We start from the raw sequence: 24,704 nt of genomic DNA, 5'->3' as shown, positions 1-24,704 counted from the left end.
CTTCATTTTAGGAGTTTCCACTTTTACAGCAGTATCACAGTTCAAGACGGTATTGGTCAGATCATAGTCAAAGTTGCTGTGATTTTTTTTCGAATGATCTGAAATTTACATCTTCAGATGCAGCGTATTTCCAGCTTTCAGAAAAGTATAACCTTGTCTATATCTTAGTACCTGCACCTTTAAACTCGGGTTACTGTAGTTTTTTTGAAGGGAACTGTGCATGATCTACTGTATCGCTTAGTTTTACACCAAATTCTTTGAAATTAATATTTTTAAATTCAGCTCGTCGAGAGCTTTCCTAAAAGTATAATCATGCCCAGGTTTCGAAAAGATGGGTCCCACCACAAAAACTACAGTACCCCGGTTTAAAGGAGCGTGCCATACTTTCATGGTCATGCGATTTCATTCGAGTTTTGCCTTATAATTAGAACGCGGCCATTTTACTGGTGCTGCAGAATCAAACCTTTAGGGATCAGAACCGCCCGGAGGAACCATGCAAAATTCCCTGCTTCGATATAACCATAATTTGGTCGGTTACGGGCAAAACATCCTTATTAAAATTTTATAATTATTCAGTTTAATTGAAAAAGTATAGTTAACGACCTCTTGCCCGGTGGTGTTAAAAGCGCATGGAATTTGTACGGATGGGTCTCGTAGTTGATAGCATGAAAACCGTAATAAATTACAATCAGGATTTGTGAACTGACAATACATATCCGTGCGCAACTCCATTCTCTTCCATCTTTAAACTTTTGAACTATTCATTTATTTTTAAATTGTGTACCGGAAGTAAAAACTCAAGTCTAGTGGATTTAGACAGAATGTCAAGTCAGAATTGCAAATTAGCGGTTATCGAACTTTTTTGTTGTTGTAAAGGTTAGAAAATATTTATTTTAACATTACGTTTGTCAGACGCTTTTCGAATCGATGTTTTCTTACTATCCTTATTTAACAACCTAAAAATTCTCAGCTCTTCACAATATGCTCTCCGCTTGGCACACATTTTGTATCTACCTCTTCTATGGTATCCCGTCATTCGTCCTCTATATCCTAACTTTCTATATCATACTCCGCTACCGTAAGACCTTTGACTCATCCTTCTTCCAACTCTACTTATTCGATGGCGCCTTGAACCTATTCACGTTTCTCAATAATTATTTCAAAACTCGAATCCCGGCAATCACTGGATACAACAGCTTCATTGGTGCATTCTATAGAATCATTGGTAATTCAGATGTTAAATTTCAGTAAAACAAATAAATATTCCAGCTAACACATTCCTGCTAGACTTCACAATGTTGATGAATTTCCACATGGCGTATGTCCAGTATGCAATTACCACTCTGGTTTCGTTGAATCGTTTGTCTGTTATGCTCAAGTACAACACTTTTGAGCCGGTAAGTGGGGAAAATTGAGAGATAATTTGAAACTTGTGTTTAGCTTTGGCGGAAGTACACCTGGATCGTTATCAGTTTGATATGTTTTGCTCCCTTATTGAATACCAGGGTTATCTTGATTCATAACACTCAATTGACATATTCAAATGCAACAGACACTTATACAATAACTACAGATATGGTAAGTAATTAAAAAAGTGGGGTCTGAGAAAGATCAGCTGACCTAGTGTAGGTGTGTCAAAAATAAACATTATCAAGACATGCCAAAGCAAGAGAATATTAGCCAAGCATTTTTATTACAACTGCACCCCACCGAGAGACGCAGAAGTTTTTCAGGCGCCGACTCTGATTTTCACAGTTTTTACCTATTTTTCCTATTTTTCAAAAGTTTTTGTTAATTATTATGAAAAAATTCCAATAGGTCAAAAACTGGAAAAATCTGTGGCGGCGCGAGAAAAAAACTCAGCGTCCCTCGCCGATACTCTCTCGTTTGCGCGGTTGTAAGGGTGGGTGAGGTGGAATTATTAGAATTCCGTCTTCTTACTACATATTGCTATATCTTGCTACGTCGAGTAGCTTAATCAGTTGGAGTAACTTATCTACATTGGCCTGATTCGCAAACTGTTGTAAGATCGGACAGTGTCGCTAGCCATAGACAAAACTACTAGCTCCCGTGTGGTACAAACAGATTAGATTGCTTACTGTTGCCCGATAAGTCGATCAGCCACACCTCAGCAAAGCTTTATGGCAAGTCTGAACTTCTTGTCCTGAGTTTTTTTTAACTAAAAGGGACACCACGGCCAGATCCATGACCGCCACAAAAAGCTTAAAAGTAAGAGAGCTCATAACTCGTCTCGCAGAGACATTTAGCAGGTTTTGATTGCAGAAATGGACTCCACGCAGTCAAAAGTACCCATGACCAAATTTATAGATCGTTTGAAAGCCGGGTCTCCAAAGAATCCTTTCCCAATTCCAGCCCATCGACAAAATATTCTCCGTTCTCATCCCCTTTATGGTTATCTCCACTGTCTTCTCCATTGTCATCAACATCTTTAGCGTCACAATAGTCCGGAACCTTGCCAGCCAAGTCCGCTACAAAGCAGAATCCAACTTCATCATCATCGCATGTATCACTTGTCTCGTCCAACTCTGCGGCGCTGTGTCAAGTTTTATCAGAATTCAATATATCGGCTCCCCAATCGCTGTGACGTTAGCAACGTATATCCCGTTTATTAGTGACGGGTTGAGTCTGGTGCAACCCTGGCTGCTTTTGGCATTCAGTCATGTTGTAAGAATTTTGATTTTGTGAAAATATCAATGACGTCTATTCTTCCAGATTCGGAATAAGATCATTGAAACCATTGGTCGAAAGAAACAAAATAAAAGTTCAGTTGTTATTCCGAGGTCTACAACTTTCAACTGATTCATCGCAGACTAATGAGCAATTTGCCTCCCGAGGGAAGCTATTCAACTGCTGTTTTTGAATGATCACAAGTTTTTCCGAATAAATTCGTTATTGGACTCTGTGATCTAGACATGTTAGACTATATAAATTAAGAGGTCTCCGGACCTCTTTTCCGGATTTCATGTTGCGTGTTGCAAGTTGCGCGGCTCAACGGCAGGTGCGGTACTAAGCTTGTGGAGCTCAAGCCCTAGCTTAAAGCACGACAGGTGTCCGTTGTTCTTTTTGTACTTCACGCAAGGATTTTATGGGTGGACACGGGATTTGTTGGGGGGAGGTCTGAGTTTCTATACAGATTTTCCGTTTTCTGTTCCCGTTGGGCATGTTTTGAACTATATTTCATTATTCTTCAATTTTATGCCAGTCGAGGGTATCTATTTGATAAATGTTTAATTTAAGATCCTTACAAATAAAACATAAAAGATGACTTGAAACGTTGGGAACCGATTTTGAAGCTTAAAAATTAAAGAAACAACCATTTTCAGTCTTATCGGCAGCGAACAAAACCAGATTTTTTGTTTTTAGGGTCATAACATTCGTACTGCTTGAAAATTAACATCTTCAGACTTCAAGATTTAGATCTTTTTGAGTTCTATGTTGGTGACCTAGTTTGTAACCTGGCCTGTCATACTGATAATAAGTTTAGAGTAAGGCATAGAACTCGCCCAGATCAAAATTTTGGTTCATTTTTACCTCAGTTTGAAACGAGTCATGCGTCGGGCCGTATTGGCTCCACTTCGGACCGATTTGCATGTACAAGAAGGCTAGTTCACCGCTAGTTACTATACTTGCGCACCGGGACGTCGCGTAACTCGTTCCAAACTTAATTCTCAATTCTATGAGGTAAAAATATGCCGAAATTTAGATCTCGGTGAGTTCTACATATGTCTGTGGCCTAAGACGGGTCGGATGGCTAGAATGGATTTTTTGGTCTTTTTTTGGCACTTTTTCTTGGCACCCGGCATACATATTAACGAGTAGCCACATGGCTCGTAGTAAATCACTGACATAGAACTTGCCGAGATCTACATTTTCGTATATTTTTCAACTCATTGAATTCAGTTTGATGCGAGTTACGCGCCGACCAGTGTAGACCCAGTTTGCAAGTATGCTTAATTAATCTAATCCCAATTTCAGTTTTATATTAAAATTGGTTCCAATTATGCATTGAATCGTCTCCGATACCTTAGAAATACAAAATTCCCAAACAGCCTTTTAGAAAAATCAGTGATTTCAGACCAGTTCAGTGTCTTGTTTCTTGAATTCCCTCTCTACCAATTAACTAAATTTCCAATTTTCTTTTTTTTTCGTCTAGCACGTTTTCAGACAACGAATTTTATTTTCTCTCTTCCTTTTTGTTTTTCTTCGTTCTTTAAACTGCCGGTGTCCTTACACTACCATTTACAAATCTTTCTCATTTCACAACACTCATTATCAAAAAACTTCCTGTTATAAGTATGCGTGACTAAAAACTTTCACAAGGGAGCCCCAAGACCATGCAAGTGCTTTTTTGGCTGAAACTTTCATTCCTGAAATTTTTGGATTTCGCTTGACACTTTTAGCCAGACAAGTCGAGTTAAAGCTGAAACATTGAAACACCGGGAAATAATCATCCTATTTTGTGTTATCCCCGTTTCTGATATGTTTATGGTCTCCACTTTCTACATGAATGACCCCTATTAGGTCCAGTGGCGTCAACCGATGCTGCTCAAACATCGGGAGCCTACAATACTATAGTCGCTGGGTAATAGTTTATTCATACTTGTCAACGGGCCGAAACGGGCCGGCTCGTAACTCGCGTCAAAATGAATATTATGAGCTGAAAAATATACCAAAATGTAGATCTCGACGAGTTCTATGGCCGTGGCCTACTACGGGCCGGATGGCTATTCGTTAATATGCCACGGGCCGGGCTAGAATGGCTTTTTTGGCCATTTTCGCGTTTTTTGGCACTTTTTCCCGGCCCGCGGCACATTAACGAATAGCCATCCGGCCCGTAGTAGGTCACGGACATAGAACTCGCTGAGATCTATATTTTGGTATATTTTTCAGCTCATAATATTCATTTTGACGCGAGTTACGAGCCGGCCCGTGTCGGCCCGTTTCGGCCCGTTGACAAGTATGAGTTTATTTATGTTTTAAGTATTTTGTACTCAAATAGCAAAACGGATTAGTTACATCACATGGCTCCACTGGGGAACCGTTAGCTACAATTTGAGCAGTCTGGAGGTTGGATATATAAATGATCAACATTTTTCTTCTTTCTCTCACTTTTTTCTCTATTTAAAGTTTTTTATTAGTTTTCGTCAAAATTTAAGGGCTATTTTAGACGGTAAAGGGGCAGAGCCAAATATAAAATACTCTATGTGTTATTAGTTGTCTAGGTAATTACTATGCATCACGCAACCTCATAAAAACCTTTTTCTGTACATCGCCATGAATGTGTCTTAAATTTTTCAAATGATGTATATCTGTTATTTTCAGCAACACAAAGTTTCAACGAACTCATCCGAAGCGTGCTCTAATTGGTTCTCGTCACGCTCGTCTGGCATTTTCCTCAAAACCCACCAATTTTCAGCGGCGTTCCACTTGAATTCTGACTTACGTTCTCAGGGTGCTCTGGTGGGCGTGGTCTCAGAGGATTCAGAATTTGAAAGGGGGTCTCTTTTCTATTTGCTTACTCCAAGATGCTCTCAGCCCTTCTTACCTTCGTTATCTCCGCCATCTACTCGGTGCCATCTATCCTACTGTACTTATTCACCATCTACATCATCTTTCGCTACCGGAAATCTTTCGATTCCTCTTTTTTCACGCTATACTTATACGATGGAGCCATGAACCTATTCACGTATATCGTGGGATTCTACATGATGCGATTGAATAGTATCACTTGTGACACTTGTGCATTCGCGTTTTTATACCGGAATATGCGTGAGTGGGGGGAATTGTTTGTGTGACTCATTTTTCTGGATAACGAGATTAGGATAACAATGCATAATAAGATTTCCGGAGAGCATATAGATACTCAGGTTCAAATCAGAAAACTCAAGACCAAGTGGATTTAGATTCCATTTAAAAATTCAAAAAGTATAATGACACATTTTGAAATATTTTAGGTTTAGGGTCCAAAAGGTAACTAGAGGGGTCTAAATTTGAGTTTTTCTGAAGTTAATGCTTTTCCGAGCAGTTTTGATTTTCTGAGTTCTGTTATAAACACTACTTCTGCTAAAATACAAAATTCAGGCAGTTTTAGACAAAAAACGAAAAATTAATGTTTTCATTTTTAGTATTTTAGTCATAATGAGCTCAAATCAAGTTTTTAGCGATTCTACTTAAATTTTTTAGAATCTACGTGTTAAGACGGATTAGAAAAGTATAATCATGGTATATTTTGAAATATTTTAGGTTTTAGAAATATTTTAGGTTAAGGGCGTAAAAAATTGGATTTTTCTGAAATACTTCATTATTATACTTTTCTGAACCTTCTTAGTTTGCTTGATACTGTTTTGAACACTAATCCTACCAAAATAGAAAATTGAGACAGTTTTTGACCAAAAATGTAAAACTATTTTTACTCCCAAAAACCGATTTTTCCAGACAACTACTTCCCGATGAACTTCCTCACTTCTATGAGCTACCATATGGCTTATGTACAGTACTCCACCACCGCCCTTATCTCTTTCAATCGGCTCAGCGTTCTTTGGAACTACAAAACTGCGGAGCCGGTAAGAAAACTGATTCAAAGTGGTGATCACCAAATTAACTTCTTCTTCCAGATCTGGAAAAAATACACCTGGCTTATCATGCTTATAGTCTTCGCTCTTCCGTTTTTGGACACCCATCGATGCTTTTATTATCGGACCGAGATTGTTTATGATGAGGAGTCGGAGAGCTATGCATTAAAGACACCGATGGTGAGAGGGGATCATTTTTGTAGTTGGAGAATTTCAGGTAGCTCTCAGGAACTCAAAAACTGTTCAATACAACTGAATAGCTCAATAATAGAGCTACATTTTTGTAGTTGAAAGTTTCTTAAGGGTTTTGAGATATGCGCCTTTGAAGTTGAGAGGGGAGAGAGTGCGCGCAGAGAGGCTAGAGTGTCTGACTGTCTGCGCTCTCTCCCCCATACACTGATTTGCCATTGATAGTGGGAAAAATGACGTTGAATTGCTAATTTTGGTACAAAAAAACTTTTTTTAATTGAAAAACTGGCCAAATTTCAAACTATGTTTCTGTTTCAAAAACTAAGAAATTCAACTTTTTTTTAAGACGACTGAATAGCTCAAGAATAGAGCTACATTTTTGTAGTTGAAAGTTTTTTGATAGCTTTTCATCCTACTGAGATAAGCGTCTTCAAAGATTGGTACCTGAAAGGAGGAAAGGGGGAGACGCAGAGAAACGAGAGCGACTGTCTTCTCTGCGTCTCTCCCTCAAGGTACCTATCTTCAAAGGTGGGTGCATATCTCAGTAGGGTGAATAGCTATCAAAAAGCTGTAAACTACAAAAATGGAGAGCCGGGTTAGGAGTACAGTTTTGTAATTGACAACTTTTTCATAGCTATGCTAAGGTTTGAGATATTTCCAGCCCATCAACGACAACTTCTTCTTCCTCATTCCCGCCATGATCTCCATCACCATCCTCTCCATCGGTACCAATATCACAAGCCTTATGACCGTCCGAACCATCGGCACCCAAAAACGGAGCAAAGTAGAATTCAACTTTGTCATCATCATGTCCATCACCTGCTTCGTTCAATTTCTCGGATGTGCTCTCAGTGTCGCCCGTGTTGCTCTTTCCACTCATCCACTAGCCACTACTCTTGCAGGGATTCTCCCGTTCATCAGTGATGGATTGACATTGGTGCAACCTTGGCTTCTCGTCGGTTTCAGTCATGCGGTGAGTTGGAAGAGACGTGGTACTACAGTTCTTACATCTGCGCTCCACCGAAACCCTCTTCTCTTTTTCTCTGAGTCTCTCAATTTTGCACACCATTTTCGATAGAGCGCAGTTGTAAGAATAAAGTCGTGCTAATAGGACAAATGAGAATACGTGGAGGTTTTCAGATTCGTGCGAAGATTAGACAGATGTTTGGATGGCAGGATACAAATGTTCTGGTGGTTCGCTCGATGACCAGTTAACACATTTTCTCTAGACACCTTTTTTTGAAAAAAATTCTGTCTACCATCTGTTTTTGATCTCACGACATTCGCCTTGTGTCCTTTGATATAAAAATTCTCAGCCAATATCTTACAATTGCGCTCCACTAGACATCATACGAACACCTCCACTGATGCTTCAAAAATTAAAAAATCTAAAAATCTAACGAAAGTCATCAGACCAAGTGGGAAAAAACACATTCTAATATTTCACACCTAAATGGAACGGAAAGTGCGAAAAGTGATGTGGAATCAAAAACCTATCGGAAGTTTTTGGTTGGGTAGAAATAAAAGGGGGTCGGGGGGTCCTGGGGGTCGGAAATTATTTCGCTGCGTAGCGACTTGATAAGCGCGTGGACAGGGAGTGGCTCCGAGACGTTTCTCAACTACGCCATTTCGCAACTTGTCGTTTTGCAACCAGCGTGAATTTCCGGAACGTTTCGGTAAATTTTATCAATAAATTATCAATAAATTACCGAAATGTCCAAAAAAATATGAAGTTTTTCTTGAAAATAAACATTTCACAACCGGACTTTTCAAAACTGTTTCAAAACGACCGGTTCCAAGACGTCCGCTTGCAAAATGTCCGGTTTCGTGACCAAGACAAAAATGAATATTTACCGGTAAATTTCCGGTAAATTCACAGTTTTTTTTCATGTTTCATTATTTATTATCTTCGTGAACTTTCTTTCCTCGTTTCAAACCCATGAGTTTTTTTCAAATTCCCGCGTAACCTCTCCCCCCTTATCTTCCCTATCTTCCAACTCATCTAGACCACTAGATCTAGAGCACAGATAAGGGAAACCCCATATAAGGCGCCCCTCTCCCCACTGAAACCTCACAGTTTGTCAAAAACTTCCCAACCAACACCATGGCTCAATCCGTCCCACCAGGAGACATCCAGACCCAGCCAAGTGCCAAGATCGTCTTCAACGCCCCGTACGACGACAAGCACACCTACCACATCAAGGTGATCAACTCGTCGGCTCGTCGCATTGGCTACGGTATCAAGACCACCAACATGAAGCGTCTCGGAGTGGATCCACCATGCGGAGTGCTCGACCCAAAGGAGGCTGTTCTTCTGGCTGTCTCTTGTGACGCCTTCGCGTTCGGACAGGAGGTAAAACCCTTAAACCCCCCCCCCCCCCCCCCCGGAATCCCTCGATCCCGAATCTTATCTGTATTTTTCTAGGACACCAACAACGACCGTATCACCGTCGAGTGGACTAACACCCCGGATGGTGCCGCCAAGCAATTCCGTCGTGAGTGGTTCCAGGGAGACGGTATGGTTCGTCGCAAGAATCTGCCGATTGAGTACAACCCATAAATGATTATCAACGTCGATCATAGCAACTCGAACCGTCCGAGACTTGGCCAGCACAAATAAAACTGCAAATAAATTGTTTGGTTGTATTCTATTCTAGTTTTTTGTTCAATATCACATGTGCTTTAACGTCTACGGAGCATACTGGCAGAATGCATCTTACAATGGAGCCACGAGCACTCACTTATAAGCGATCTACAAGTGACTGAAAAGAGGATGAGCATAGCTCGTGTATCGCGATAAAAAAAATTGTGCTGTGCAAAAAATAGATATTTATCACAACAGAACACAGTTCTCTCGATAACACGGTTTAAGAGGACGCACTTAAACTCGCGTTACAATAGCGTATGGAATGAGCAACATATTAGGCATTTCGAGTCATCACTATAAAATACCGTTCGCCCAGAAATTTCTGTTGTCATTTCCAGGCAAAAATCAAATTTTTAGCTCTTGTCGTTGAATTTGAAAATCGGCCTCATAGGTTTGTGAAAAAAGTCTTTGTGCATCTTTACCAAGAAAAGCATTATATATATATTGTTGGCACCAAAGCTAAAACTTTGGAACTTCAACAACTCACCACGAGCTCAGAAATGGCCCGGTTAACATGAAATTTTGTGAGTAAAATGTTTGAACCTAGCACATTATTTTCTCACTAGGGAAGGTCATGGACTCGGTCTGGAGTTATGGTTCGTGACCTATATCATTTGAAAGCTGAAATCACGCTGATTCCAAATATATATTCAGTTTTTGCCCTCGAGGCCTGGTATTCAAGAAAAACAAGGTCAAAGTTCGGAAAAATGACAAATTATGGCCTTTTTAACACGCGAAAATCGCTAGAAAGTTTCAAAACATTTTTCGCGTGTCAGAAAGGCAATAATTTGTCATTTTTCCGAACTTTGACCTTCTTTTTCTTGAATTTCAGGCCTCGAGGGCAAAAACTGAATATATATTTGGAATCAGCGTGATTTCAGCTTTCAAATGATATAGGTCACGAACCATAACTCCAGACCGAGTCCATGACCTTCCCTAGTCAGTTTGTCACTTTTTTATACACAGGTGAGTCGCGAACGACCCGTTACGGATGCACCGCAAGTCGCGCGCGGTCCGCATAGGAATCATATGTGGGCCCGTATGCGATCAGTAACGGATCGGTTCGCGAACGGATTGAATGTAACGGCGAGCGCTTCCTCCCTTCTATTTTTGTTCTCATTTACTACAAAACCCCGGTTTTTCAAGTCAAACCATACGAAATGGATATTTTATTTTGTTTATTCTGAAAGAGATAACATTTAATACATAAATACATAATTAATACATAAATAAATACTTAAAATTACATAAAATTGGGATAATTAGGTTCACAAAAATAGGTTCGAATCTGGGACGGAGACGGCGGATGACTTCTGATTTCACCGTTCTTGTACCCCTGAAATCGGAATATTGAGAGTACGGTACAATTTTGTAGCTCCTTTTACCGCATCGTTCCATTCGAACTCTGCACCATTTCCTTCGTTAACTGCCGAAATTCTGAAAAAATTTGATTAAAAAATTATTTTGTATTGGCGATACTTACTTCCATTGTTAGTCGTTTATCCATTTGATGCAGCTGGCGGAGGCCCGAACGTCCATCTTTTCCATCTGTCGCCGTTAATCATTTTCTGAAAAGTAATAAATTTAGGATAATTCCATGGAAAGTCAAATATATCGACGGCTTCCGATGCAATCCTCATGCGATTAACATTTTTTTAAGCAAGATTTTGAACGATCGCGAATGAAAAAAGTTCAAAATTAGAAAACAAACAAGAAAAATAAATAATTCAGCAAGAAAAAATAGATGGAAGAGGGTGCAGTCTTTAGTCCCTCAGACCTCAGCCATCGGTAACGGATCCGTACGCGAATCCGTATACCATCCGCGCGCGAGTCAATTGCTTTTCCACGCGAAAGTTCAGAGCCGTATTCTATCCGTTCGCGATTTTTGGAAACGGACCGTACGCGACTGGCCAGTCGTGAAAATAGCCATAACGGATCAGTTACGGACCAGAAACCTGGTCCATCCGCATACGGTTGAAGCGCACTTTACCTGTGTAGGACCCCCTCCCTGGCTTACTATTGAGAGAGAGAGAGAAAAATACCATTTCATGATAAGTGTAGTCCATCAGTTCAGGGAAAATCCGCATTAAAAAATGATCAACTACAAAACTGAAGTACAAGGACTGATGTGTTCACATTTAAAGTTTCAAGACTTTTGCTCAACTCCGGAGCCTGTGCCATTGCCGCAACTAGTACACCTTGTTTTTTAATGTTCTTCCGTGGTTTTGAAAAAAAACAGTTATACTTTGAAGAAGTTGTAGATCGAGAATGATTTCCAACGGATCAACGTAAATATGTAATGTTTCCTTTTGATATTTTGAAAAAAAAAGTCAGTGAGACCCCGAAGTACTTGACAACAGAGTTGTTGGGAAGTAAACTCGGAAGTTAGAGGGAAGTGAGTTTTATTTTGACAACATGAAACGAACTTCAAAAATATGAAGTTAATATGTCGTATTGATGGTATTACTACCCTTCGAGCATAAAAAATTCCAAAATTTTTCTTATCCCTTGCCAGTAGACCCGAAAAAGCAGCCGAATTTGAAATCCGGAAGTCGGAAGTCGGAAGTGGAGACTTTTTCAGGTCTACTGATAGGGGATAAGAAAAATTTCGGAAATTTTTATGCTCGAAGGGTAGTAAGACCATCAATACAACATATTAACTTTATATTTTTGAAGTTCGTTTCATGTTGTCGAAATAAAACTCACTTCCCTCTAACTTCCGAGTTTACTTCCCAACAACTCTGCTTGACAACTGTCTCATTTTGGAGAAACCTCTCGCAATTTTAAACCAACAAGACCTTGATGTTAAACAACATTAATTTGTCCAGATTGAATTTTTTTGAGTGTCTAAGAAATAGGCAAAAAAAACTCCAATATACAGTGTAGCGTATTTACTAAACACTTGGTTTTTCTGAACCTGGATTCAGAAAGACTATCATAAACCGCAGTCTTCCGAGAACTCTAAATTTATTCGAAAGGTCTTCTTACTCCTCAACTGGTTTCTCCCAGTACTCGCGTAACCACTGTTTCCATGAGAAGTTTGGTTGCAATTTCAGTGGAGCGCTATTGACAGCTCGTAAGCGCGGGAACTTGAAATTCTCAAAAAATGTGATACTTAATTGTTTCCGTGAACTCTTACAGTTTTTATCCAATTTTATCCCTTCACTATTTTTTTTAATTTCCGCGTAACCTCTCCCCCCTTATCTTTCCAATCTTCCAACTCATATAGACCACAAGATCTAGAGCACAGATAAGGGAAATTCCATATAAGGCGCCCCTCTCCCCACTGAAACCTCACAGTTTGTCAAAAACTTCCCAACCAACACCATGGCTCAATCCGTCCCACCAGGAGACATCCAGACCCAGCCCAGTGCGAAGATCGTCTTCAACGCCCCGTACGACGACAAGCACACCTACCACATCAAGGTGATCAACTCGTCGGCTCGTCGCATTGGCTACGGTATCAAGACCACCAACATGAAGCGTCTCGGAGTGGATCCACCATGCGGAGTGCTCGACCCAAAGGAGGCTGTTCTTTTGGCTGTCTCTTGTGACGCCTTCGCCTTCGGACAGGAGGTAAAACCCCTAAAACCCCAAGGAATCTGTGGATCCCAAAACCCAAATTTCCATGTTTTAGGACACCAACAACGACCGTATCACTGTCGAGTGGACCAACACCCCGGATGGTGCGGCCAAGCAATTCCGTCGTGAGTGGTTCCAGGGAGACGGTATGGTTCGTCGCAAGAATCTGCCGATCGAGTACAATCCTTGAGGAGCGCTACGAAGCTAATCATAAACTGCGTCATTTGATTGAACATAATGTAAAGTGAAAATTGATTTTTTTAAACATGTTTTTATGACAGCACAGAAAATGCGCTCTATCGCACTGGCAGGTGCTGAAACGGAGCGGACATTCATTACTACACCAATCTGACAGTTTTCTAGAAACTCGGTGCGTACCGACTCAATAAAAACTACGTGGGTTCAATAGAGCGTAATTACAACACACGGTTACTGTAGCACTGGACTTTCTGTTATAACAATAATATAAGCTTGAAAACTATGGAAGGAAACTGACTTTTGATTTTTCTAAACCAAAACAAAAAGTATTATTTACTCATGACATTTGACGATTTTCAAATGTTAAGCTTTGGGAAAGCCTTGGATAAAAAAGAAAGCCTTCCAGAAATACTATGACATTTTCATTCCCTCCAATGTCCTCCGCTTCCATCACTGTCACCCTCTCCATTTTATACGGTCTCCCTTCTGTATCCTTATACATTCTTACTATAATTGTCGTCTTAAAAAACAAGAAAAAGTTTGATTCCTCGTTCTTCAACTTGTACGTTTTCGATGGATTCATGAATGTGTTCACCTACCTGAACGTATTTTTCGCAGGACGAATTCCAAGTGTCACCTGTGATACTTGTCTGTTGGCACCGGTTTACAGGAATGTTGGGAGGTTCATCTCGTTTAATTTTGTACTCGCTATGATATATCATATGGCTTATGTGCAGTACTCAATTACTGTTTTGGTTTCTTTGAATCGATTTTCTGTTCTGCTCAAATCACATGTGTTTGAGTCGGTTAGTAATAAGAGCACAAGTGCGCCCCATTGACAATTCCAGATCTGGAAAAAATACACGTGGCTCTTCATGATTTCGATTTACTTTCTTCCATTTCTCAATACAAAAACGTGTTTCGCTATGAAGCAGAAATGAAATATATCAAAGATTTGAGCCGTTATTCGTTAGTCTCCCCGGACCTGGTATAAAGACAAATCGACTACGGCCTTTACCTAATCAATTAGTTTCGGAATGTCTCTTTAATTTTCTCCATCTCAATCCCCTTCATGATCCTTGCAATGTCCTTGACTATATTCTTCAACATAGCCAGTGTAGTTTTCCTTCATGGAATGAGTATACAGAGGAAGCAAGCGGAATCCAAATTTCTATTCATTACGATCATCACGTGTGGGTTTCAACTGATAGGAACTATCATGTCCATATGCTTTGTTTATCTGGAACCATCCGATTTTCTTGAGAAACTCGCTCTGATAGTGCCATTCATGAGTGACGGACTATCCTTGATTCAGCCGTGGTTATTGTTGTGTTTCAGTTCAGCGGTAAGGCAGCCAACTGGATAAAATTAGATGTGGATTTTAATTTCAGATAAGAACGGAAATGAAGAAAACGCTCGGTTGGGAAGTTAATTTAAAAAAAAAATCACAGGTTCAATCGGTAACCATTTGATATTTGATAATTCAATGAATGATTTCATTGATGTGCGTGAGAACGTAATTGCTCAGAAACGTCCCATAACACAACGACGATTAGGATTTTCGAAAAATTAATGTTGAAGTTATTTGCTGCGTAGCGACTCAGAGGATAGCTAGAAGGATACGAAGCGTAAATTAAATCGGCCTGGAGACTACCGTTATCTATTTTTAGCGGTATTCTATCCGATTTTAAGTGATTCACAACATTTTTTAACAGTTTTGAGTTGTTTTTTGTAATTTTGTAATTTTCATGCTGAAATTAAGAATTTTTGAGCCAAGACCGGCCAAAAACAATCCAAAATGATCAAAATCGATCATTCAGCAATTTCGACTATTTTAAATACGATTTTCAGCGGTTTTTTCTTTGTTTACGTGATTTTTTAAAAGCATTTTTAACACAGAAAACTAGAAAAAGGTACCAATGGCGTTGTCTTTATTGTTACTAGAGCGCGTTTTCTTTGTCAGACCTTTCCACAAATAAACTCTCGACTTCCCTAATCATTTTCTCATGACATTCCAATAATGCCAAATTCTCAGAAAATCCTCAAGAAAAATCTTCTTCCCCTTCCATTTCCAACTAAATGTCCTCCGCTTCCATCACTGTCACCCTCTCCATTTTATACGGTTTCCCTTCTGTATTCTTATACATTTTGACAATCATTATCATCCAAAAAAATAAGAAAAAGTTTGATTCCTCATTCTTCAACTTGTACGTTTTCGATGGATTCATGAATATGTTCACCTACCTGAACGTACTTTTCACCTCTCGACTGTCAAGTGTCACCTGTAACACTTGTTTGTTGGCACCGGTTTACAGAAATGTTGGGAGGTTCATCTCGTTGAATTTTGTGTTGGCAATGTTATATCATATGGCTTATGTGCAGTACTCAATTACTGTTTTGGTTTCTTTGAATCGCTTATCTGTTCTGCTGAAATCACATGTTTTTGAGCCGGTTAGTATTGAGAGCACAAGTGCGCCCCATTGACGATTCCAGATCTGGAAAAAGTACACGTGGCTCTTTATCATTTTGATTTACTTCCTGCCATTTCTAAACACCAAAATTGTATTTTACTATGAAACAGAAATCACATATTTCGACGACATAGATCAGTATTCTTTGATTTCTCCAGAATTGGTAAGGTTTGCAGGAGGATTGCGTTAACATAACCGTTTAGCCCGTCACCCAAATTTTCTCCATATTAATTCCCTTCATGATCCTTGCAATGTCTTTAACTATATTCTTCAATATTGCAAGTGTAATTTTCCTTCGTGGTTTGAACATTCAGAGGAAGCAAGCAGAATCCAAATTTCTACTCATAACAATTATCACGTGTGGGTTTCAACTGGTAGGGACTATTATATCGGTGCCATTATCTTTGCTGGAAGTGTCTCCTGTTTTGATGAAATTATCACTTATCTTACCATTCACAAGTGACGGATTATCGTTGGTACAGCCATGGTTGCTGTTATGCTTTAGTGCGGCGGTAAGTGGAAGAGACGTCTCTCGAAATCTTGAAGCTCTATCAAAAAGTTGTCAACTACAAAAATGTTCTACTAGTTTAGATCTTTATTTTTGTAGTTGACAACTTTTTGATAGCTCTGCAGAGCTTTGAGATACGCGCCTTCAAAGATTGGTGAGGAGTGGAGAAGGAGAAGAGAGAGCGCAGACAGTCAGACACTCTCGCTTCTCTGCACGCTCCCCCTTTCTCTCTTTTTCTCTACTTTAAAGATCCGTATCTCAAAACCTAGCAATACTATCAAAAAATTGTCAACTACAAAAATGAACTCCTTACCCGGCTCTACATTTTTGTAGTTGACAACTTTTTGATAGGTCTCCTAGCTTTCGCGATATGTGCTTTCAACGGCAACCGGTGGGGGTGAGAGAGCGCAGACAGTCAGACACTCTAGCTTCTCTGCGCGCACTCTCTCTCTTCTCAACTTCAAAGGTACATATCTCAAAACACTTAAGAGCTGCCTGAAAATTTCCAACTACAAAAATGTTTCCATATCTTTCAGATAAGAACCGAAATTAAACAATTATTTGGCTGGAAACCTAAAACCAATAAAATCCTACAAATCCAGTCTGTCACAAGTTGAATTTGTGTATCCATCCAACAGATCACTTTTTGCTTCACTAATTCTTTGTTCCGCTTGATAACCCCACCCTAACAGACGTGCGTACCTTGCTTTAAATAAACTTTTTTTTCACTTCCGCCATTTCTTTTTTCAAAAATGCCAACTCCCACAGTTCCCCTGATATCATTCATTGCATCAGTAGCCTATGGCTTACCATCAACTATTCTATATTTTCTAACGTTTTATGTGATTCTCAACAAGAGAAAATCCTTTGATTCATCGTATTTTCAAATCTATGTTTTCGATGGTTTCATGAATTTATTCACGTATTTCAATGCGTTTTTCACTATCAGATTGAGCAGTATCACCTGTTATGACTGTTTCATGGCACCCGTTTTTAAGAATTTGGCTAACTTCCGTTTTCTAAAATTCATTGCTACCATGGGCGTCCATATGGCATATGTACAGTACTCCATAAGCACCCTTGTGTCTTTGAACAGACTCTCGGTGCTACTCAACTATAGTTTTTTTGAACCGGTAAAAAACAAACAAAGGGGGTCAAAAAACTTCTTCTTTTTTAACAGATTTGGAGAAAATTCACGTGGCTTTTCATTATTTTAATCTATTTTCTCCCGTTTTTCAACACTTATATAGTATTTGAGTATGAAGTTAAAGTGATGTATTTTGAAGAGGACGAGTCGTTTTCCTTGGTTTCACCGGGTTTTGTGAGTTTTTCTTTATTATTTTTTTGTAATTTACAACTGTTTGATAGCGTTTCTAGAGTTTGAAATATCCACCTTTACGGAAAGTGTTTCTTTTCTCTGTGTCTCATTTTTAACCGCCCATATCTCAAAAGCTAGAATAGCTATAAAGAAGTTGTCAATTTTGAAAATGCGCAAAATGTTACGTAAAATATTTTTGCAATTTTTAACTTGTTGATAACTTTTTTAGATTTAGAGATATACGCGTTCAAAGATAGGGTCTAGGAAACACTAGGGAAATCCCTCCAATCTGTGAAGCTCCTGTATCACAAAACCTAGCAGAGCTATCAAAACGTTGTTGCCAATTACAAAATTAAAAATCTTGTCGAATACAGCATTTTTGCAGTTTATAACTTTTTGATAAGCCCTCTAGCTTTTGAGATACGCACCTTCAAAGTTAAGTATCTCTAGGGTGAGACGCAGACAAGCGAGCGTGTCTCCTTTCTCTGCGTCTCTCACTCTCGCCTTCTACGGTACTTTTCTGTAAAGGAGCGTATCTCTGCAGGATGAAGAGCTAATAAAAAACTTTCAACTACAAAAATAGAAATCTAGACTAGTAGAACATTTTTGTAGTTAATAACTTTTTGATAGCTACAGTAGTTTTTGAGATAAATGAGTGTTTTCTTTCTTTCCAGCCCGTCGCCAAACTCTACTCAATTCTCATCCCATTCATGTTTATCACGACAACCCTCTGCGTCTTGCTCAACTCTTTCAGCGTCCTATTTTTACGAAGTCAAAGTGTTCAAAAGAAGAAGGCGGAATCTAATTTCCTTATCATTCTCTCCATCACATGCCTCGTTCAAATTATTGGAACAGCTCTAACAATAGCTATCACACTTCTGTCAACGTCATCTGTACTCGGCGTTCTTTTGATGATTCTTCCCTATTCTAGTGATGGTCTCTCCTTGGTCCAGCCCTGGTTGCTAGTATCTTTTTGTGGCTCGGTGAGTTGGCTCACAGTGCTGAAAAGTGAATGTGAAGTTTTCAGATCCGAAAAGAAATCAAGTCACTATTCGGTTTGTCCCCTCTGAAATCCGAAAGTCAAATGTTCCAAGTGAGATCCATAACCAACTAAAATTGAATATGCACTTTCGAATTGTGACGCACGTTTGTGCTGATTACTTTCAATGTCTGCTTTTCTGAATAAAAGTGCAAAGAGATGTCTGGGAAAAGGAAGTAAACAAACTAATTAGGAAGATATTGTGAATGTTGTTTATGGGATGACAAATTCTAGAATAAGACGGATATGTTTCCACAAAAATGGTGTAAAAGGAGAGACTCAGAGAAGTCAGACACTCTCGCTTCTCTGCGCTCTCTCCCTTTACCCAACCTTTAAAGACTCATATCTCAAAAGCTAGAGTAGCTATCAAAAAGTTGTCAACTACCAAAATAAAGTCCCAGATTTTATCTACACAATGAATATAAATTTGGAAGAGCTGGACAATAGTGAAAAACCGAAAAAAATTGAAATACCGTACTCTGGGGTTGATGATCTGCTCTGTCGTAGAGAAAAAGGGAAAATAGATTTGGAATCCTCGTGTTTTCAGTTTTTCGGGCATATAAGGAATTTTTGTGAGGAATTTTCAGAATTTTTGAATTTTTGAGCTATAGGGATTCTCTAAAGTGTTTGAGGGAGGCGCCCAGTTGCGCTCTATCGAGACACCCCTTGAATTCCAGAGCAATAAATTATTTTCTTTTCAGTAGAGCGCGATTGTAAAAACCATGCCCTGTTGAAACGTTTTTAGAACTCTGTCAACTTTTTATGCAACCGCGCTCCACTGAACATAAAACAAGAGAGTTGGAAAATGAAGAGAAGTCGAAAAGTTCTCAGTGAGTGTTCACTCTCTGAAATTCAGACAAAAACATTCTGTGGGAACGCTGAACTTTCAGAAAACTCATGATGAAAAAAGCCATAGGGCGTGTGCACATTTTCAGATGACCAGCCAAGAAAAAGTTCAGGAAATTATCTATTTATTATATAACTTTCTTTGCTGAAACTGAAGAATATGCATAGAATTCTTAAGTTCCCCCTTTTCTATTCCTTCGCTGTAGGTGAAACTCCACCTCATTTTCATCTTTGAGACAACTCATCGTCCCCAGAGTGTTCTCTGTCTACCTCATACATATATAAAGTGTCTCCTCATTCTTCCCGTTTTGTTAGAAATGATATCCTTTCTGATTTCAATGGTCTATTCCATCCCATCCGTTGTGATCTACACACTTACTGTCATTATAATACGGTTCAAATGGACCACTATTGGAACTTCATTCTATCAATTTTATATGTTCGAGTATGCGATGAATATGCTGACCTATTTCAACACTCTTTTATCAATACGGTTCCCAAATTTGATCGGTGCGGATAGTAGACTTAGAAACTTTTTTGCGAGTCAGAATGAGACGACATTCGAGTTGCAATGTCAGTTCTTTCTGCAATTCCATATGGCATTTGTGCAATATGGCACGACTACGGTAGTGGCGATTAATCGAATGACTATTATTATTAATATGGAGTATTTTGAAAAGGTAGGTAGTTGGTTGTTAAAGATAATTAGAAAAAAGGATTCTAAAACAGTTTTCAAAAAAAATTGGCGCCAAAATAGTGCGAGATACAAAGTCTCAAGTACATTGTCATTTCAACATGTAATAGAGACTCAGTACTAAAAGTCATGTATCTTGGTTCAATTTAATCTTTGAAAAATTCTAAAAACAGATTCAGAATCCTCACGTTTTCAGCTTCCTACTCACCTAAAATTCAGAAAAATTTGGATTGGTTTGACAAAAAATTGAGGGCGCAAAACTTCGACCACCTGAATTTTCATGTTAGTGGCTCATGTTGTTGGCTAAACCTTTGTCTTAACAAAAACAGTTGCAAACCGGTCCGTTTTGAAACTGTATCGTTTTGTAACTACAAGGAAGTTTTGAAACCGTCATTTTTCGCAAATTGGGACAGTTGGCATCTGGCAACTCTTGTCCCAACTTACGACAATTTTCTTACGTGAATTTGCATATTTTCTGGAAAACGCGCCGCCGTGGGTAGAAATAGGCGATAAATTCTAATTTTGTGTTCTCTAGGAATTCAGGGTTTTCCAGAAATCAGTTTTTTTTAATCTGAAATTTCGAGATTTAGTACCAAAAAGTGGCCAAAATTCCCAGTTGCAAAACGTCTCAATTTTGAATTTTCCGGTTTTCAAAGATTCCTTATCCCCTTATTCCCTAACCACTTCCAGAAATGGCGCCGCTTCAGTTGGTTATGGATGATTCTAATCGTCTCAATCCCCTTCTTCGTAACCTTCCAAGTATTCCTCTATGACGTCTTCTTCAAATATAACAAGACATCGGATCGATTTGATTTGACTAGTGGTTGTGTGAGTTGTCCCTTCCCTTCAAAGATATATTTTATTATAACTTATTGCAGCCCATTTTCAGTTTGTTCTCATTTCTATTCTATTTCATGTGCGGTTGCTCTGTCATCACATTAGTATCAAATGCAGTGACATTTATAAAGATTAGACGGCTACCTATTAAGACAAGAAAACTGGAAATCCAATTCTGCCTGGTATCCCTTATTGCCGGTATCATCCAAATCATCGGCACCCTTTTAACGTTGGCCATGAGAAACGCCGTACCCAACACTGATCTCTTCAAACTCACAAATCTATGTCTACCATTTGTCAGCGATGCACTATCGCTTGCTCAACCTTTTGTGCTGATGACGTTCTCGGAACCAGTGAGTTTTTGGAGAAAAAAAGAAATCAGAATGAGGAAGTGAGAGGAAAGGGGTCCTTGGGGATAGGTATACGTAGATAAGAGACTGCTGGGAATTGTCTCAATTAATTAGATGATGTCAGGGGGAAGGGGTTTAAGTTTCTTTTAACATTTGAGCAGGAAAATATTTAGGATAATATGATCTCTGAACTTTCCAGGAATTGGCAATAAGAAATTCAGTAATCACGCTCTACTGAAACTCATAATGTTGTTAAAAAATGAATTTCTTAGCTGTACCGTAGAGCGCACTTATCCAATCGTTGGGTACACCCAAACTTCATATTTTTCTGACCTAAAAATTTAAATACTATTGGGAAAAAAACGGAAAATATTTGAACCTCAGACTGAACCCAATCGTATAGTGAACCTGAGACACAGGGGTATGTCAGGGCAGATTTAACTGAGGACTATGGGGTACGGTACTTTTAATTGTGGACTATGGGGTACGGTACTAAAAAAAGCAGTGTCACGAAGTCACATCACGACCAAAGCGTACAGATTTAGGTAATACGGATAGATCAAGAGGGAAATGCGCTCTCATAAAAAAACAACACAATGAAAAAAAGAGAGACGCAGAGAAGCGAGAGTGTCTAACTTCTCTGCGCCCTCTCTTGATGTTTGCAGCATCTCAACTTAGAAGACGTGTATCTCAAAATTGAGTAAAGCTATCAAAAAACTTTAAACTACAAAAATAAAGATCCAGATATGTAGATTATTTTTGTAGTTGATAACTTTTTGATAGCTCCGCAGGGTTTTGAGATACGCGCCTTTGAAGACAGGCAGATAGATTGGTGGCGCAGAAAAGCTAGAGTGTCTGACTTCTCTGCGCCTCCATCACAATTTCTCTTTGAGAAATTTAAAAATTCGAGCTCAGCTCGTCTCTGGCTTTCAGAAAAGTATAAACATGCCCCACTTCTGCTTATTTTGAAAAAAATCGGAATCTATGCGCCTTTAAACTAGCCAGTTTTCGTGGTGAGACCCGCCAAACCATGATTATACTTATTTGAAAGGTCTCGACGCGCTGATTTCAAAGGTGTTGTCAAAACTGAAATTGGGTGAAAACTAAGCAAGATACATCTACTTTAAAGATGTTTCAGATTTTCGAAAAGTTTCGAAAATCTGTAACTTTGCTCGTTTTCACTTGATTTTCTTGGCTTTCGGCTCAAAATTCCACTAAATTTCGAGGATTTCCAGATTCCTCAAAGTCCATTTTCCCAATTTCTAATTTGCAGATCCGTAAGCTTGTCACCGGCATCATGTTCAATTTCCACTGCTGTGGATGTCTCGTGCCAACTTCTGTAAGCCGTGTAGCAGACGCCTCAATCACTTGATTCTGACTTTTTTCTGTGTCTAACACCTTTTGGTCCCCTTTTGGGAGGCCCTTATCTCGTTAACACAATCAGAAATTTGGCTTTTTTTCGAAATCTCATTCTCGAAATGTGGCTGTTCGTTCTAGCTCTCATCTACTCGATACCTTCACTTATACTGTATTTCGCAACGGTTTTCGTCATAATAAAATATTGGAAAACCTTGAAATCCTCGTTTTTCGTCTGGTACCTTCTAGACTTTTCCATGAACTTATTGACCACTTGCGTCACTTTCATCACTCTTAAACTGTCCTCGGTAACCTGTCAGACCTGCTTCCTGTCCCCTCTTTATACCTGGTTATCGAGCAACTTGATTTCAAATTTTTTGTACTGTATGATGTATCACTTGTCATATGTACAGTATGCTATTACCACTATCATATCGATTAATAGAATGACAATTATATGGAATCATTATTTGTTTGAACCGCTCTGGAGGAATTATTCATTCGTGTTGATTTTTGTGATCTACTTCTTGCCATTCATCAGTACTGGACAGTTATTCGAAAGCGATTGTACTTTTGGTAAACGATCGGATGACACTTTTGTGCTTTCCTGCTCTTTGGTAAGGGGTTCACCGTGTATTTCACGAGGACAAGTTCTTTTTCAGCCAACTAGCATTCTATTTACCCCACTTATTGTATTCCAAATCGGATGTATGGTGTGCTCAATAATTTGCAACGCCACTAGTTTGATATTGGTTGTAAGGGCTACCAAAGAGATCAAGGCTAAAATGGGTTAGTTTTTGAAATTTGAGACTTATTTTTTGAGCACAAAAACAACAAAATGCATTTAAAACGAGCAAACTTTTTCAGTTTCTGAGTATTTACCAAAATTTTTGCAGATTCATATTCAGCCAATTGAGACGGCTCAAAAAAGTACCCACAAGCCATGATTTGACGCAATTTAGGTCTCGACACGATGGCGGTTGGGTTACGGTAGTTTTCGTGGTGGGACCCGAAATGCTTCATAACATGGCTTGTGGGTACTTTTCTGAACCGTCACAACTAGCTGAACATGAATCTGCAAAAATTCTGATGAATACTCAAAAACTGAAAAAGTTAGTGCAGTTTTTACTTTTTGAATTTTCGAAACATTTCGAAAATCTGGAAATTTCAAAATCGATGTATCTTGCTCACTTTTGGTCAAAACTAAAAATTTTTGATAGTTTTAGAATCAGCACGTCAAGACCTTTCAAATAAGTACAATCATGGATAGGTTTGTAACATGTTGGGTCTCGCCACGAAAACTGGTAGGTTTAAGGTTTAAAGACGCATAGATTCCCTTTTTCGAAATAAACAAAAATAGGGCATGTTTATACTTCTTTGAAAGCCAGAAATGAGCCGAGCTCGAATTTCTATGTTTCGAAACCCCTTGCGCTTTGCCTGACCCTATTCAAATTTTCGAAACTTTTCGAAAATCTGGAAATCCTTCAAATCGATGTATCTTGCTCAGTTTTCACTCAATTTCAATTTTGACAACACTTTTGAAATCAGCACGTCAACGCCTTTCGAATAAGTATAATTATGGCGGGTCTCGCAACGAAAATTATAGTATAGAACTTTATCGAAATAAACAGAAATGGGGCATGTTTATACTTTCCTCGAAGCCAGAAAGGGTCTGAGCTCGAATTTCTTTGTTTTGAACTAAAAATTTTCCAGAAATCAACTTCCTCATCCTTATAATCGTCACAACCGTTGTCTTATTCCTCGGAGCCGCCATCTCCTTCATCCTCAGCAGCTACCCAACCTACCCGATGTACAGTTTCTTCCACACCTACGGCCTTCCATTGATCAGTGATCTCTTCACTATAATGCATCCGTGGTTACTGTATGTCCTGAGTAATCCGGTGAGGCTTATAGCATGGAATTAAAAAAACTATAATAATTGCACTTTCAGATCAAAAAACATATCCATCGTGACATACTTCGTCTGACGCCTAAAAATGTTGATGTCGCGCCCCAGACGGGTTCAAGAATCAATGTGAAAATATGAAACCAAAAATATATCATTCTTTATTAAAT

General features: G+C 39.0%; 5 protein-coding genes across 5 annotated transcripts; all 5 read left to right on the top strand.

The window, feature by feature from the left end:
- Window positions 1–981: 981 nt before the first annotated feature.
- Window positions 982–2,820, top strand: GCK72_016645 (uncharacterized protein; the record flags this gene model as incomplete). Its single annotated transcript, XM_053731604.1, has 4 exons — window positions 982–1,225; window positions 1,270–1,397; window positions 2,374–2,685; window positions 2,734–2,820. The coding sequence occupies 4 exons, from the start codon at window positions 982–984 to the stop codon at window positions 2,818–2,820; spliced, it is 771 nt and encodes a 256-aa protein (XP_053580517.1).
- A 2,726-nt stretch (window positions 2,821–5,546) lies between these two features.
- GCK72_016644 (uncharacterized protein) lies at window positions 5,547–7,997 on the top strand (the record flags this gene model as incomplete). The annotated part of the gene is made up of 5 exons (XM_003092347.2): window positions 5,547–5,790; window positions 6,457–6,584; window positions 6,636–6,773; window positions 7,444–7,755; window positions 7,923–7,997. The coding sequence occupies 5 exons, from the start codon at window positions 5,547–5,549 to the stop codon at window positions 7,995–7,997; spliced, it is 897 nt and encodes a 298-aa protein (XP_003092395.2).
- Window positions 7,998–8,886: 889 nt separating this feature from the next.
- GCK72_016643 (uncharacterized protein) lies at window positions 8,887–9,342 on the top strand (the record flags this gene model as incomplete). The annotated part of the gene is made up of 2 exons (XM_053731603.1): window positions 8,887–9,135; window positions 9,208–9,342. The coding sequence occupies 2 exons, from the start codon at window positions 8,887–8,889 to the stop codon at window positions 9,340–9,342; spliced, it is 384 nt and encodes a 127-aa protein (XP_053580516.1).
- Window positions 9,343–12,756: 3,414 nt separating this feature from the next.
- Window positions 12,757–13,201, top strand: GCK72_016642 (uncharacterized protein; the record flags this gene model as incomplete). Its single annotated transcript, XM_003092365.2, has 2 exons — window positions 12,757–13,005; window positions 13,067–13,201. The coding sequence occupies 2 exons, from the start codon at window positions 12,757–12,759 to the stop codon at window positions 13,199–13,201; spliced, it is 384 nt and encodes a 127-aa protein (XP_003092413.1).
- Window positions 13,202–19,729: 6,528 nt separating this feature from the next.
- Window positions 19,730–24,675, top strand: GCK72_016641 (uncharacterized protein; the record flags this gene model as incomplete). Its single annotated transcript, XM_053731602.1, has 8 exons — window positions 19,730–20,071; window positions 20,776–20,913; window positions 20,964–21,275; window positions 22,546–22,611; window positions 23,042–23,245; window positions 23,291–23,417; window positions 24,342–24,529; window positions 24,580–24,675. The coding sequence occupies 8 exons, from the start codon at window positions 19,730–19,732 to the stop codon at window positions 24,673–24,675; spliced, it is 1,473 nt and encodes a 490-aa protein (XP_053580515.1).
- Window positions 24,676–24,704: the final 29 nt, after the last annotated feature.

The sequence above is a fragment of the Caenorhabditis remanei genome, chromosome V (genome assembly GCF_010183535.1).
Source record: "Caenorhabditis remanei strain PX506 chromosome V, whole genome shotgun sequence".
Classification (NCBI taxonomy): Eukaryota; Metazoa; Nematoda; class Chromadorea; order Rhabditida; family Rhabditidae; genus Caenorhabditis; species Caenorhabditis remanei.
This window is presented reverse-complemented; position numbering and strand designations above follow the sequence as displayed.